This window comes from Pelobates fuscus, chromosome 4 (assembly GCF_036172605.1).
Source record: "Pelobates fuscus isolate aPelFus1 chromosome 4, aPelFus1.pri, whole genome shotgun sequence".
NCBI lineage: Eukaryota > Metazoa > Chordata > Amphibia > Anura > Pelobatidae > Pelobates > Pelobates fuscus.
In genome coordinates, this window is record NC_086320.1 from 325,592,293 (window position 1) to 325,607,754 (window position 15,462).

General features: G+C 36.5%; 1 protein-coding gene across 1 annotated transcript in view; it reads right to left on the minus strand.

Annotated features, from left to right (window-relative positions):
- The window catches only part of ITGB8 (integrin subunit beta 8), a 119,632-nt gene that overhangs the window by 23,213 nt on the left and 80,957 nt on the right, over positions 1-15,462 (minus strand). The window contains exons 4-9 of the mRNA XM_063450726.1: positions 12,529-12,775; positions 11,016-11,181; positions 6,903-7,061; positions 5,914-6,009; positions 5,742-5,831; positions 1,739-1,873 (exon numbers count right to left, since the gene is read on the minus strand). Coding sequence (XP_063306796.1) covers positions 1,739-1,873; positions 5,742-5,831; positions 5,914-6,009; positions 6,903-7,061; positions 11,016-11,181; positions 12,529-12,775 — 893 coding nt within the window. The remainder of the gene's footprint in view (positions 1-1,738; positions 1,874-5,741; positions 5,832-5,913; positions 6,010-6,902; positions 7,062-11,015; positions 11,182-12,528; positions 12,776-15,462) is intronic.

A 15,462-nucleotide genomic window follows, 5' to 3' on the forward strand; every position in this document is an offset into this window, starting at 1 on the left:
AGAAAAGAGGGAACGCTCTGCCAGCCCCCTAAAACTTGAGGCATTTAAATTTTTCCCTCATTGTCAAACCATTTAATAATAGTATGGCGTAAGCGTAGTCTCTCAGCAGCACACAAAGACCGTCACCTCCTTGCAATGCAGAATATGATGTCACTCAGGCATCACTAAGAGGCGCACGAGGGAGCTGAGCAGGGAGTTTTTTTGTATGTGCTGGTGTGTGTCTGTGTGTCAAGGTGTGTGTATCTGTGTGTCAATGTGTATATGTGTGTGTGTATGTATCTGACACACAGATACACACACACTAGCACATAGTGGCACACAGATACACACACCTTGACACACAGCGTGTATATGTGTGTGTATGTATCTGTGTGTCAAGGTGTGTGTATCTGTGTATCAAGGTGTGTGTATCTGTGTTTGTATGTGCCACTGTGTATGAATCTGACACACAGATACACACACACACACTGGCACACAGATACACACATTGGGCGGCTGGGCTGAACGTGCAGTTCCTGGGGTCCAGTGGGGCTGCTGGGCAGAGCGTGCGGTCCCTGGGATCCAGTGGGGCTGCTAAGCAGCTGGCGTGCAGGCGGCGAGGGAGCAGTGACCTTCCTGCTCATCTCTCTCGTGCGCCTCTTAGTAATGCCGGAGTGACATCATATTCCGGCTCCAGCATCACTGCTGTGCACGCGAGGGAACTGAGCAGGGAGATCACTGCTCACTGCGGCCATTTTATTTTTAAAACTTTTGGCGGAACCCCAATTGTGAAAGGCTGGTCTAGTGAACTAGGCTGTGTATAAGCTGATAACAGCCTCAGAATGGTCACGTTCAGTTTACAGAGAAGTTCCACTCATCCAAAATGAGATAAAGTACCACTACCACCTGCTCTCGGGATATTATGTACCATATAGACACATGCCCAGCAGGATTTTATGGACCAAGAACCGATCTGCAGACTGGAATGGAACTACCCTGACTGGACGTTTCTTTTTAGTTAGGGAGCAACAGGGAGACCTTCTGAAGTATACTGTGAAGGCAAGTATCTTTTTTATTTTGAAGGGACATTTTGGGCACCATGATAACTTTATCAGTATGACGTTATTATGATGTCAGAAGGTTTCTGGAGGTTGTTTTGATGTCAGGTCTCTGGTGGGGGTTAATAAATGGTTTAACCTCAAAGTATTCTGTCCGACGATGGTCATCTGTGCCCCAAACATCAGCTGCAGTTCGAAAACCTTTAAACAGGAAGCTGATAGACTGAGAGCTCGCAGCCTAACATTAGTTTTCCATTCCGTAGTTTCCCATTGACTCCATTTTGTGAATGGGGAGCTACTGATAGACTGAGTGCATCAACTGATGCTTTCAGACTATGAGCAGCTCCATTTTTAGTTCTTCTTCCCCTTTCCAAAAAACATAGTGTGGGGATTCAGCTTGTTTTTGTATTTATCTATTATGATTTAACTGTCAGTGAGATCAGAAGCACTCAACCGTAAATCTCTGGTTTCTGTTAGGAAAGTTTGCTTGTCCATTGACAGCTATCTCTGTAAGTTTACCACAGCTGCCTGTGTGTCGAAGCAAGACAACAGGTTCGGTAGGACTAAGGTCACAAGTCAAAACTGTCCCATCTGAATTAGGGCAGTTTGGAGGTACAAATATGTCCCAAGTAAGATTTACCAGAAAAAGAACCACCGCCTTTGCTGAAAATTGTAAAAATAAAAGATTGCTTACACCATACCTTTTCATTGCTTCTTACATTGCGACAACCTTCTGTCCCTGAGTGCCTGCTTCCGTCTGGACATATAGCAGTGATATTAACATTAATACCCCGGAGCGGGTTATCCACTTGAAGTTTTACTTCTGAAAGTAACCTCTGAAAGAAAACACCAACAGAGTTAATTCTGTATTTTCTTTACCAAAAAATCTTTTCTTTTTACTGATATGAAAAGCTTGTTTGTCTGAGCCCCTGTGAATGAATGCACTGTTTTTTGCACAAAGAGTCTACTGTAATCTCTTCTCACTAACTGGATTGAAATGCATGCCTTTTTAACTACACATTGCATTGTTTTCGAAATCTGCAATTATTCTAGAATGCCAATAAAACAAGGGCTGAAAACAGGTTTCATTACAAAACATTATATTCTAGCATTGTTCGACCATGGGTCAAACGTTGTGCCATTTTATACAAAAAAGCTATCTTTGACAATTCATAGATTTTACCCCAAATACCTGGATGCTAATAGTTTCCTTTCACAATTTAAGGTTTCACTCTGAATATTATTTCTTGATTTTCAAAATTGCATATAATCTGGCATTTGTAGTGAGTATATACTATAATGCATTCAGAGAAAATAACAGAACTACTATGTCCCTGGTAAAATTCTCCTCATATCCTCAATGCTGCAAAAACAACATTATCAATGCTATTCATTAAACCAGTGAATTGTCGGGAACTGACCAGGGAATTTCAGATTATATATTTAATTTGCAAACAATCAGCACTGCATAACAGATGGCGATGGTCCAATTAATTGGATGATGACACCCAGCTGGGTCAAGAAGTCTGTAACTGAATATGTTGGAAAAATGTCCACAAAGCTTTTTGTGAGCCGTTCAATGGCTCATATACCTAGTCCGGCTAAAAATGGCTTTCCACGGAATTTAGATTTCAAAAGAGCTGCGGATATCTGTAGGTTGATGTTTACATTTAATGAATGTTTGTTTTTCTTTTAATGGGTGATGTGTAGCTTGTGTTTCTCATCCTGGTGGTCCTGCAGTTTCTATTCCTTAAGGATACTAACGCCTTTTTAATTGTCTTTTACTTTTGGTACAGTATTTCCCAAAGCACACCGCTTGAACTTACACTATCCTATGTAAAAAAGGATAGATGTGTATTACTAACCCTTACAATGGTTGGGCTAGTGTAGTGTTATAGAGATTGGTGCCTAAAATAACATCCTGAGTCATTTCTAAGCATCCAGAATGTGCATGTACATTGTCACCAGAATGCTCTAAGTCCTTATTTTGATTCACGGTATGAAACAAGTGACAAAGCGACCGGTGTCAAATTTTTTGCCAAAAGATACAGGTATGAAGTCAAGTGGAGGTCTGTGAACATTGTGACGCCAGTATGACGCAGGTATTAAGAATTACGAAGTGCTGCAACCGGCCACAGGTATTCCGACAGACAGCCACTTGAGCCTTGTTCTCAGGCAAATGTAAACACTGCTTTTCATGAAAAATGGCAATGGTTTACATTTTCTGAAAAAAAGGGAGAGCATCTATTTACTAAAATCACTACATTAAGATGTAGCTGAAATGTCCCTTTAAGTCTACAATGATGGATTTGGTGACTTTTTCTAAAATTGCTCCTCTTGATCTCAAGCAATATAAACAGACACAATTTTTTTTTTGGGGGGGGGAGGTGAAACTTAATTTGTTTCTCCTGAATACCCATGGATAAACCTTTCTTTGTGCAATTTTTATGTTTGTTTTTTTTCAAATGTTCTGCTTTTTGTCACAGCAGACCACTGGTCCTGGAAATAAAACCTAAAATTATTTTCAAAGTGTGTTCAGTCCATTCGGATGAGAGTTTGTTATTCACGTGTCGAAACTGTTTACATTTGGCTGACATATTGTTTAAATGTGGTGAATTCATTTCTTCTGGCTAAAAAATAAAAAATAATAAAGCTGTTGCAAATGTTTACACCATCCAGGTCTCTGTCTTATTAGTTGATGGTTATTAACTACTGGTCTGCGGAGGTCATGCAGCAGAATTTATGTAGATCATTCCCGCAGGTTATAATGATGTGTGTGGAAATAAATGCTAGGGAAAAACCTTTTTATACTATATACACATATAATGGTATGCTGTGTATTATAGAAATGATAGAAAATTAATGCTATTAAGGATTCTGAAGACATCATAATAAATGAATGTCTCCAGAATTCCCCTAGAACTTGTATTATTTCTTAAGAATTCTCCTAGAAGTGGTATTTTTCCCTTAACATACTTTGTGTTATAATGTTTTACTTTACATTCTAGCTTATATTTTACATTATATTTTTAGACTGGGGTTAGTGTGTTTGAGTTGTGTTTAAGGTTAGTGTTAGTATAAGTCTAGTGTTTGGGTGGGGTTTGTGTTTTACGGATAACTTACGGGGCTAAGAAGAGGTGTTTACTGTTAGGGTGCACTGGGATTAGTGGGAGTTATTCTTCTAGGCAGCGGATATTCCAGATGCTGCCGTTAATTCAGCTTGGATCCGAGATGGATTAAAATGATTGCCATTCTGATTGGGAGTATAACTCCCACTAATTTTAGGCAGACAAAAAGATCTAAGCCAGTTCAGCCTGAGAATCGTGGAGCTGAACTGCTCAAAGGGGAACTGTGCATTATTCCGTGTTCATTACAGGTAATAATTGCACGGATCATGTCACCATCCTTAAGTACAGGATTCTAAAACATGATCTGCTAAATATAAAATAGCTTTTAGGTTGCAGATGCATTTTTATAGTTGAAGGCGTACCATTGGGCAGATTGCAAATTGGGCAGAGCTGGTATGTATTTAGGGGTGCCTTAGCATTAATGGGTACTTTCGTGGGTGGACACTGTTGCATGTTTAAGTTGAAACAAAAAGACTTTCCAGTAAATAGTTATGTCCCTTCAATTGGAATCAAGCAGTGCAAATGGTCTGATAAACAGGAAGAAGGTTCAGGTCTAGCCATTTATCACTTACTAGCTACCTAGACAGCAAAGGAACAGGCATTAACCCTCCTCCCCTTCACTGTATGATCAGGAGTAGGTTCATGGTCACAATTTTCATATACCAGCAGTGAGATAGTTAACAAACTCAGCAGTCATAGTAAAGATCACTAAAATCTTACTCAATTCCATCAATAGATATACAGGTCTACAATACCAATCCAGGGGAATCCAGAAACTTTACCTCATTCTGGTACCCTAACCCTCCCCCTCCCTCAATCTATTGATTCAATACAGAAACAAAATGGAGAGATTTATCAAATTGTCGCCAAAACTTTTACATTCACATCCGTCAAGTTTTTCATTTTTTGCTCCTTTTACACCCTAACCATCAATTTTGAATAGACATTATTTTTACACCGACTCAATGGATTTATCAATTTTTTTCCATACATTTTCAGACAAAAAAAGTGTTTTGCTTCACCTGTTTTTTTTTTTTTTTTTTTGTCACTCTAAATCTGTCAGTCTCCAGAATTAAACATTTTTGTGGAAACTGGCAGAATTTACTATTTTGATACCATTTTTAGAATACTTTAATAAATATGATCAAAATAACAACACACTTAACTATCACTTTTCAGAACATTTTGGTTAAAAAAAACCACTTATCTCATGTTTATGTGCAGTATAAATACATGGATACAATGTGATAGCAAAAATGTTGTTAAAAATATACATATATATCTTAAATATCTCCCAGCCTTACTTGGGTTAAGAATATTGGACACACAACAGACAAATGCACAGAGTTATTCACTAAATTGAGAATTCAGAGTGAATTTAAACTTGGGGTCAAACTAGCTGAATTGGAAAAGTTCTCTAAGTCAGCAATGCTTTTAGTTTGGCTATTCTGAACTTAAATCTGAAATTCACTTAGAATTTTAACTTTAGTAAATATCCCTATTAGTTTATTAAACCGGTGAACTCTGTTGCCAAATTAGTAAATGGAGGAACCGTGTGACAATTAACTGCACTAACCTGATAGGCATCAACCACCAAGTCTTTCACATTTGAAGCGGTTGGTTCCAACTCCTTGGCGATTGTCCCTGGCAACAATGGCGTTAAATCCTGTAATTATTAAATTCAAACTTGAATGATGACATCAAACATAGTAAATCCACAATCATCACGTACTTTTACAGAGTATTACCTTATACCAGTGGTAATGCTTTCCTTGCACAGCAAAAATGCCCAAAACATTGTTTTCTACTAATTTTTCTCCAAGTAAGCCCAATGATGGATGTTCCTGTGAGGAAAAAAAAGTATTTATTAGTCATACGGATAAACTGAAATAAAGAAACTCTGTGATTGTTGGGAAATTATCAACAATCTCAATATTTCAGAAAATACTGGAATCTAAACTGGTTACTGAACTACTGAGAAAGAAGAGTTTGCACGAATATATAGAAATGGTTATATATGGCTACACATTGGAATGTTGGTAAATCCCACGGCAAAATTTAAAACTAATTTAATTTACACACCATTTTAGAGGTGCATTTATTGGATGCAAATTAGTATAATTTAAGTTTGGGAAAGAGTGAGACCTTAAGTCAGACCAACGCGGTCTATCAAACATAAGTGCCTCACAATGATCATTTATTTACACAAATTTACATAGAGATGTCTTATAGAATTTTCAAGCAAAATTAAATTGTCTTAATGTTAGTGTGGTGTATTGTCTTTTCATGTTTGTTAGCAAAATACGGTGTTAAAGGTGAATGTGAAAGACATCATGGTATAAGAGTAAATATTTATTTCTCTAGTGAGAAATTTCTTGTGTGGAATATTTGACCACAATTTCACAATTTCTTACATTGAGCAAATTAATGATCTACATGTCTATATACATCATTATATTAAAAAAAATCATTGCCACCTGTACAGAAAAAAAAACATCATCGTTGGTTGTGTTGTGTATTTTTAAACTACGAAAAACAAACGTATACCTCAAGAAATCCTATACCGAAAATGTATATAGAGCTAATATGTAAAGGTAATTAACTGTTAAATATGTGTATATGCAGGGGAAAAGTTCATAAATACAGGTATTCTTCGTATATCAACCGTTCACCTCCACGCAAGCAGGTTTTTCTGTAAAAAGTTACAAATTCAAGAATCTAAAGCCAAATTTCTTACCATATCTGTGGATCTTATGTAAACATTGTCTTTAATGTGGCAATTGCCATCATTAGGAAGGACTATTCCTGCCAATTTACTATCTAACGCCAAGTGAGAAGTTTCATCTGTCATCACAATAAGCAAACGCTTTGCTTCTTTTCGCCAGCCAACATCTTTCTGAAACATACAAACAAGTAGATTTTAAAGCTGCTTACAGTAAATGATATTGAAATCAATCAATCATAACTAAAACAATACATTGTAACATTGACACGTCCCCCACTGTTTTGTAGTGGAAACAGGGGCAATCTAATTAAAGAGACACTTTAAAATGACGACCCCTATTTTTTGCTCTGTCCATTCCAAGAAGTGACTCAACCAATCAGGATATTCACACAATCTTCAAATGGAGGTGAGCATTCCTTATAAAGCCATAAAGAGGAGTATGGGACAGTTCTCATAACATTGGTGGTAATTCCATTAATCAAATATCAGGGTATCATGCTCACTTGTGCTATCGCATGGCCGTGCATGTGTACAACTGAGGCGACATCACAGTAAACTATGAAAAAAACTGTCAATGTAAGACATGGACATAAAATTCAATTCATCAATACGACCTGATTTTGGGAATATTTCATATGGCTAGGAGTTTAATTATGTTTCACTTTTACAGGCGATATACCAACTGAAGTGCATTCTTCTTTTAAAGCTTAACATTTTGAAATGTTCATACATTGGCTTTTTAAGTTTAATAATGGTCACCAAAGTCAGTATTTCTAAACTAAAGTATATGTTTTAATTTTTTTCTTGAATAAAATTGTCAAGTTGTTTCCTCGAGCTTTGACACCTTACGTGCAGCCATTCTATCACCATAATTTGCCAAACTTTCAGTTTGTATTTTTTATTAGCATATTTATAGTTTATGACTATTTAATAAAGTTGATTGTATCCATTTGAAGTATTTAGTGTAGTTACTGTGTTTATATCCACTATGAATGTATCTAACTATCTCTCGCTGCTCCTATAGCTCTGTACTCTGAATTTCTCTGTGCCGTGAAAGGCTGTTTTCTGACCTTTTAGTGGGTGTAAGTATTACTTTCAACTCAACACTTTCTCCAATAAAGTGTTTTGTCCCTTGGAGTTCAGGGGACATTTTTCCATACTTTATTTATTGGGTTGGGCCCCTTTGGAGGGGAAATCCTTTTTAAGAACTCTATTGTAACTGTTTGCAGATTTTAATAATTTATAACAAACGGGCACAATATTACATTTCCATATAGAAGCTTAATTTATTCTACTGAAGTAATATCCCAAAATATGAGTTCAGATAGACATCCCTTGTACAGAAACATCCCCTAGGTCTACCTATGTACTTTGTTATGGTGAGGTGAACATTTTGAAACATTAGAGAGAGTATAGGGGAGATGCAAGGCTTGAGGGGTTTCTTGAGGGGAGTTGGATCATTCTGAAGGATAATGACAATAACTAATCTAACCCCTAATTTTTTACAATCACTCACAATTACTGTCTGTAATAAAACAGATTTGGATCCTCTTCATTTATGTAAAAAACAGTAATGAAGAGGTTAAATATTTATCTAAGCTGGGTGATGGTTAACGCATTAGCGGGAATGGGCAAGTGACTATATCCATCTCCAAATAAAAAATGTGTACTATCACACCATGATAATTACCATTCTTATATATTAGGAGCCTAACTAGTAAATTGAAACACCATCAATGCAACGGTCACAATGTCCCTCTTGGCTACTGAAAAGCTTTAAAATGGTGGCAGTGAAGGCACTTACCCCCAATCTTCTCTGTCAAACTCACCATCCTTCTACTTTAGAACATTAACAGCTGAACTTTAACTGCTACAAACCTAAGTCATAACATGATATATACATATTTGGAAGAAAAGAGATACAAAGGAGACTGAGAGAGGGGGATGAAAAAACTATATATTTTTTTCTAAGTTTTTATAAAAATAAATAAAAATAACTTTGAATAACTAACTATGACCCAACCTACATTGTACAGGTAATACGTGTGAGAGCCTGGAGTACCCTTGAGTCAACATGTCATATTAAATTTGTTTCGAATTTGTGACATCTTGCGTATCGTGACTATATACTCAGGAATTTAATGGACCTTATGTTTTCCAGAGTTATTCACTAAAGTGAGAATTCAAAGTGAATTTTACATTTAAGACCAAAATAGCTGAACTGGAAGCATAGCTGGATTTTTCAGATTCAGCTACTTTATCCCTAAACTTTCAATTCTCACTTTAGTAAATAACCCTGTTAATACATGATAAATTACTGCAGTTTTTAATCACACACTCAAAAAATAATAATCTAAAATGGGACTTTATTTTTGAATAAATAAATAAATGTATTTATTTCCATAACACATTTTTCCTTCTGAATAACTCCCACAAAAAAAAAAGCACATTTTGGGGGTCGGAGCCAGCGCCAGAACGTGTCTCACAGCAGCTCTACAAGAGAAACCAGCAAACTGTGATTTTCTGGCACAAAAGGCACAAATACAGAGCCACAATTACCTCCCAGAGTACCCTACAACATGGGGAAGAAGGCAAAAAAATACAGAGCAGATCCCAGCCTGGAAATCCAAGATATCGGAACCTTTATGCGCTTGGCTATGTGGCCCGAATCCTTCAAGATGGCGCCGGCGGAGGCCTATTTGTCTCCCTCATCGGACGATGACGGCACACCAATCAACTTACTTGCAACCTCGCAGGCATGGGCGAAGTCTATAGCACCTGTGGAGCTGGAAGACAACGTGCCCGCCACGAAAGCCGACATAAAAGCACTGGTGAAAGATATCCAAGCCATGTTCCACGCAGAACTGGCGCTTGTGCAGGAAGAGATATCCACACTTACCAAAGGGGCAGCGACAGCCGAAGAACACATCAAGGGCGCAGGGGTGGCTCAAACGGCCACAGATACTGCTCCCTGACAGCCCAACTAGCAAACATGGAGGATAGAGCAAGGCACACAACATGAGGATCAGAAGGGTGCCGGAATCAGTCACCAACACTGAACTGCCCCATTATTGCAGGAGGCTCATAGCCACGCTTTTAGTATTGAAGCAGATCGGAGTGGACTCCGTTTTTCGTCCCCCCAGGGCCACCAAAGCACCCAAGGATACTCCCCGCGATGTGCTAATCAAGTTTGTCCAAAACTCAGAGACGGGGGTTATTATGGGAGCCACAAGGGGCTCTCCCACGGTACCCTTTGAGGGGGCACATCTGACACTTTTCAGAAACTTTTCCAGGCACAGTCTGACTTGGGAGAGATCTTTTAGGCAGGTCACACGGCAGCTCCGAGAACACTCCATACCTTATAAATCGGGTCCACGTCGCTTACTGGTGAAAAAAGATGTCAAAACGCACCCTTTGGTACACCTGTCAGAGGTCCAACCTTCCTTAGGTCTTTGGGCATACCGGCAGAAGCGATACCCACCGATACTGGCCCAACTTGGATTGTTGGCAACATTAACCCCTTTGTACCCAGGAGACTAGGGCAAAGTACACCTGGCTTACTCACCTGAATTGACAGCTGTAGATACTTGTGCTACAAATGACTGTTCTGTTTACGTAAAGGGACACTGCAGTCACCCAGACCACTTGGGGTCTATACATTAATTGTGATGTGGTCTATGCTAACGTTTATACCTGTTGACTGATACCTTTTCTCGACAAGACGTACTGCAATGTTTATGCTTGCCCGCAAAAATAAAGAATTTTTTTTTTTTTAAAAAAAAGCACATTTGTAATGGCAACAAAGGCAGTTAACCTATCCACTGCTAATCTATTATGTCTTATGTACAGACTACATCTAATGTAAGTTAACAAAATGTGATAAGGCAACATTCGGAATCCAATATGAACACTGCATATGCGACAGAGAACAGAGATAACATGCTTGATTCTATGTGTAGCTATTAAAGAATCATACACAGTACATATGTCAGCATGAACCATAGAAGTTGCACATTTCAATAATCATCACATAACAATCACCATCATCAATGACTACAGTATATTTCCATTTACAGGACTTTCTAGTTATTTTAAAATGTCTATATTAGGTTCCAACACACTTACATGACAAACAGCTGCCTGCAGCATTGCGTCAAATGCACATTCGGGATCATCAAGATTTCCAGACATTTCCTGCTGACTCACAAGTTTTTTGAATTCCGTAATATTGTCTGTTAAGGGTAGGACATTAATGTAACCATGTGCTGGCATGCAATGCACATTAAAAATACTGCAAGAAGAGAAAAAGATCATCCATCAGTATTAACCTCACAAATGAATGTATATTTAAAAACGAACAGTAATAGAACACAAATATACATTGATTATACATTTTACAAATTGTCTTAAAGAGACTATGTCTTCAGAAAGGATTTATATAAAATCGATCATGTTTCAATTTAGTTTTAGTAATAGTCCTTTGACTAAAAAGCCATTTTAGTTTTAGTCATATTTTAGTTGACTAAATCTCTAGTAGACTTTAGTTGACACGACTAAAATCGAATGGGTTTAGTTAAAGCCTCTGTCTGTCTCTTTTGCCCCTTCCCCAGCCCCTCTGTGTCTCTTTGTGTTGTCCCATCCCCTCTAGGTGTCTCTTTTCAAAGCCCTGGTCTGTCTCTTTTGTCCCTTCCACAGCCCATCTGTGCAGTGTTAATTTTGGCAGCAAATTTCAATTTAGTTTTAGTCATAGTCTTTTGACTAAAAAAGCCATTTTAGTTTTAGTTGCATTTTATTCATCTGAATTGTTTTCGTTTTAGTCTAGTTTTATTACGACTAAATCTAATACATTTTATTTGACTATTACAAAAATGATGTTGTTATTTGCATATAGACTCATGCATAGCGAATTCTCGTAAGTCACATTGACATCTCTGTAACCTTCTTAATCATGCATTCCAGCTTAATCAAAAAATTGTTGTTACAGGTCGACTTATCTCGTACATTATTTGCATTTTATTGTGTAGTTAGTTAGAAGGAAGTTGCCGCGAGCTATTTTTAGCCCTGCTTCTAGACAGATAAGTAAGAAAACTAACACATTAATCTTAGATGAAGTTATGTGTTTAACTAACCTCTTTAAAATGTCAAATTACCTTCATCGACATGACACAATAAGAGTACTATTCACAGCTTCATGACCAAGTACGGGGAATGACATAACGCTATGTAAAATAGCTACTTACACTACAAACAGTATTTACTTAACTCATATATTTGGAGCAGATGGCCTCCTTTGGCATTAATTTTATTTATTTATGTTTTTTTTTTTTTAAATTGTATTTAACATAAACATCTACTTATGTTGTACAACACTTCTGGTCGGCTAATCAATAGTCAAGTCAATATGCCTGGGAACATTCATTTCTGACAATCTTTAAACTTGAATCAACAAACCTGCCTGTTTTAAAATCTTACTTTAAAAAAATCCGGCTGAAAAAATATACATATACGAAAAAAAAAGAGAGTAGAAAAAGGAGGATAAATGAATGACTTTCGACAGAGTACAATGGAACACACACACCTGAGTACAGAAATAGCTTTGTTAGATAGGAGGTAAAAAATAATGTATGCCGATACATACGCGCACTGATTTTTAATCCTCGAGGGGTGAATACTAATATATGGTGTCACGGGTTTATCCACAAATGATCCAAATCCAAACCGAATATCATTAGAAAAGTTAGCCATTTTTCGAGACAAGTCAAATCCCATAGAAATGAGCTTGCCTATACTTTTGCGCATTGAAACAGAGACATCAACCAAATAATAAAGATCCACTGGATATTTCTCAAGGCGGTGAACTCTAACCATGAAATTTGCGGTAGCACCTGTAGAAAGTAGAAAAAAATTAGATCACCAATGATGTCATCATGCACCAGTGAATTATGTAAAAAAAAAAAAAAAATAGTTTATTACAATTGGGTACATATTCAACCAGATAGGATATGTGGGCTAAAAAAAAACCAAAGATTAACTTTTATTGAAAGTATAGTAGTAAAGTAACAAACATCATAGAAACAATGATTTATAGATTATGATGTTTAAAATGACCATAAATCACTGTATCATTGTCTGCAAAATAGCTGCTTTATTATGTTTTATTTAAATATTACTTGGAATAAAGGTACTTGATGTTACAATTCATTAATTTGTGAATCTATACATATACAAAATAACAAAGTATTGCAATACCTAGAAATAAATATACCTCTATGAGAAATATTTTGAATATTTTTTTTTCCCAATATTTTGGAACATGAATTCAATTTGTGAACTAAATCAGTACACTGATAGGAGTATTTTATTGCCATTTGGTTCAAAGACTGTGTGAGGAAAATGTAACCAATATAAGGAAAAAGAGCAACAGCAGTAAAATAATTTTATTTATTTTTTTGAGCGATGAGTGAAAATCAGAATAATGACCTAAAAAGAGCATGTTTGGTATTGTGCATTTCAGTTTGGTTTGTGATTTCGGTACATTTTGACTTAGACATCAGGAATTTGAACGATCCCCCAACCATCCAAAATTTTGCCAAATTACTGTTTGGCCTGAAACTAATCCCAAAGTCTATTATTTACAAAGCTCATAGTATAAATACACCCACAATGCAAAATTCTAATAAATAGTCCAACTGAATTTGAATATGCAACTTGGCAATTTACTAAATATATGTAATATGTCATTTTGGCTGTTGCCCACAAGTTTCCAACTGTACTAATGTTCTGAAAGGAAGCTACGTAACATAACATATGCCAATCCAACTATCTATCATCAGCATTCAGCAATTGAAATGCCCTTTAGAAAATAATCAATGAATTTCAAAACATGACCTTCTGCCATAGCAAAATTAACTCCAAAATAAATAGCAACCACAAAGATAAATTATACATATATAAACACATATATAGTAACAATAAGTAATAAATGTATAAAACTCAGGGTCAATTTAGTGTGGAGATATACAGGCTTATTCACTATACTGAGAACTGTTGGGATTTCAAAGTAAATTTTATTTGAATTTTAATTTTAAGGGGAAAATAGCTGCAATGGAAAAATTCTCCCAGTCAACTATGCTTCCAATTCGGATACTTTGGTCTCAAATTTAAAATTCAATTCAATTTGATTTCCCCAATAACTTTAATGAAAATCCCTAATAGAGAATAGATGGCACAGGTATGCTCAGTTGGGAGTGCCAGGTGTACCCGTCCCAGACACACGTTAATGCAGGGTCAAGTTTGTGACACTCCAGATATCGAGCTTCTATTCCATCATTAACCATTAAAAGGACGCAAATGGATATAAGCACTAAAATTAAATATTTCAGCTTCTATGGACACTTCTGCATGTGTCATTCTATAACATCCAATACATTCTAATTTAACTACAGCCCTTTAAATGGACAGAAATATATTACCTACAATGAATTTAACATTGCGGCTCTTTTAAGAATCTTTTAAACTCTAGTCTATGGGAAAATTTGTAGACAAAATCAGCTAAGCCATTACTGCATTTTCAGTTTATAGGATACAGGCCAAGAACGAAGAACAAAGTGCTGTGAAAACAAGGATGACTGAGCAAGCTATAATTGTTATAATAAAGTAAATGGAGAGAAAAAAAAATAGAAAAGGCAAACACGTATTTTGCCTTTAATCATAAATAAAATTGGCACAAGTCAGAATATGACAGTTATTGTAAAAATCAATTAGCTAAATGGCTTTTTCCTAAAATGTCATTGAGGTTACATTTTCTGCATATGTTTAAAACGTTAAATCTTATTAAGAAAATATCTAATGGAGCCAGATTGGGAATGATTTTAAACCCTACAATATACTTCAATTAAACGTTGGAAAATGATCTAAGATTCATGTAATATGCTACCCATGAAGCATGATCTACAAGAGAGTTGGTTAATCTATGCTTCCTCAAAGTCATTGCCCTCGATGACCAGGCTGCACCTTTGATGCTTCCACCATTTTATTTAGCTGTACAATGGCTTAAAGCAACTCTACATTAAATTGAATCTAATTTGTTTCTTTATAGCTCCCTGTGTCCAAATCTCTTTTTATTTAAGCTCTGAGCACTCTAGCTTTCATTAAAAACATTAATAAAAGTAGGGGCTATTTTTTCTCGTGTCTAGCAGTCAGGTTGACAATGGGCAGAGCTTGAAGCAAGGTTCTATTATCAATCAAATTTACCCACAATCCATCAGTACAATCTATGCCACTGCAGGGAAACTGCAGATATCATGGGCAGAGGTGAACAAAATGGCTGCTCCCAGATATTGAGATCCGGCGCATGGAAGAAAATATAATAAATATGATGATGCCATATTGATTATTTGAGCAAGTTTGATACGGTACAATGTTCCAAATGATACGCAACACAAGGGCAGCACCAGGTAAGGCTGAAACATCTGGTATGTACCCTGTATATATTTAGAATTATTCCATTTAGCTAGTGCTCTTGTAAAACAAAATACATCGGTGGTTATTCACTAAACTATGAATTGTAGAA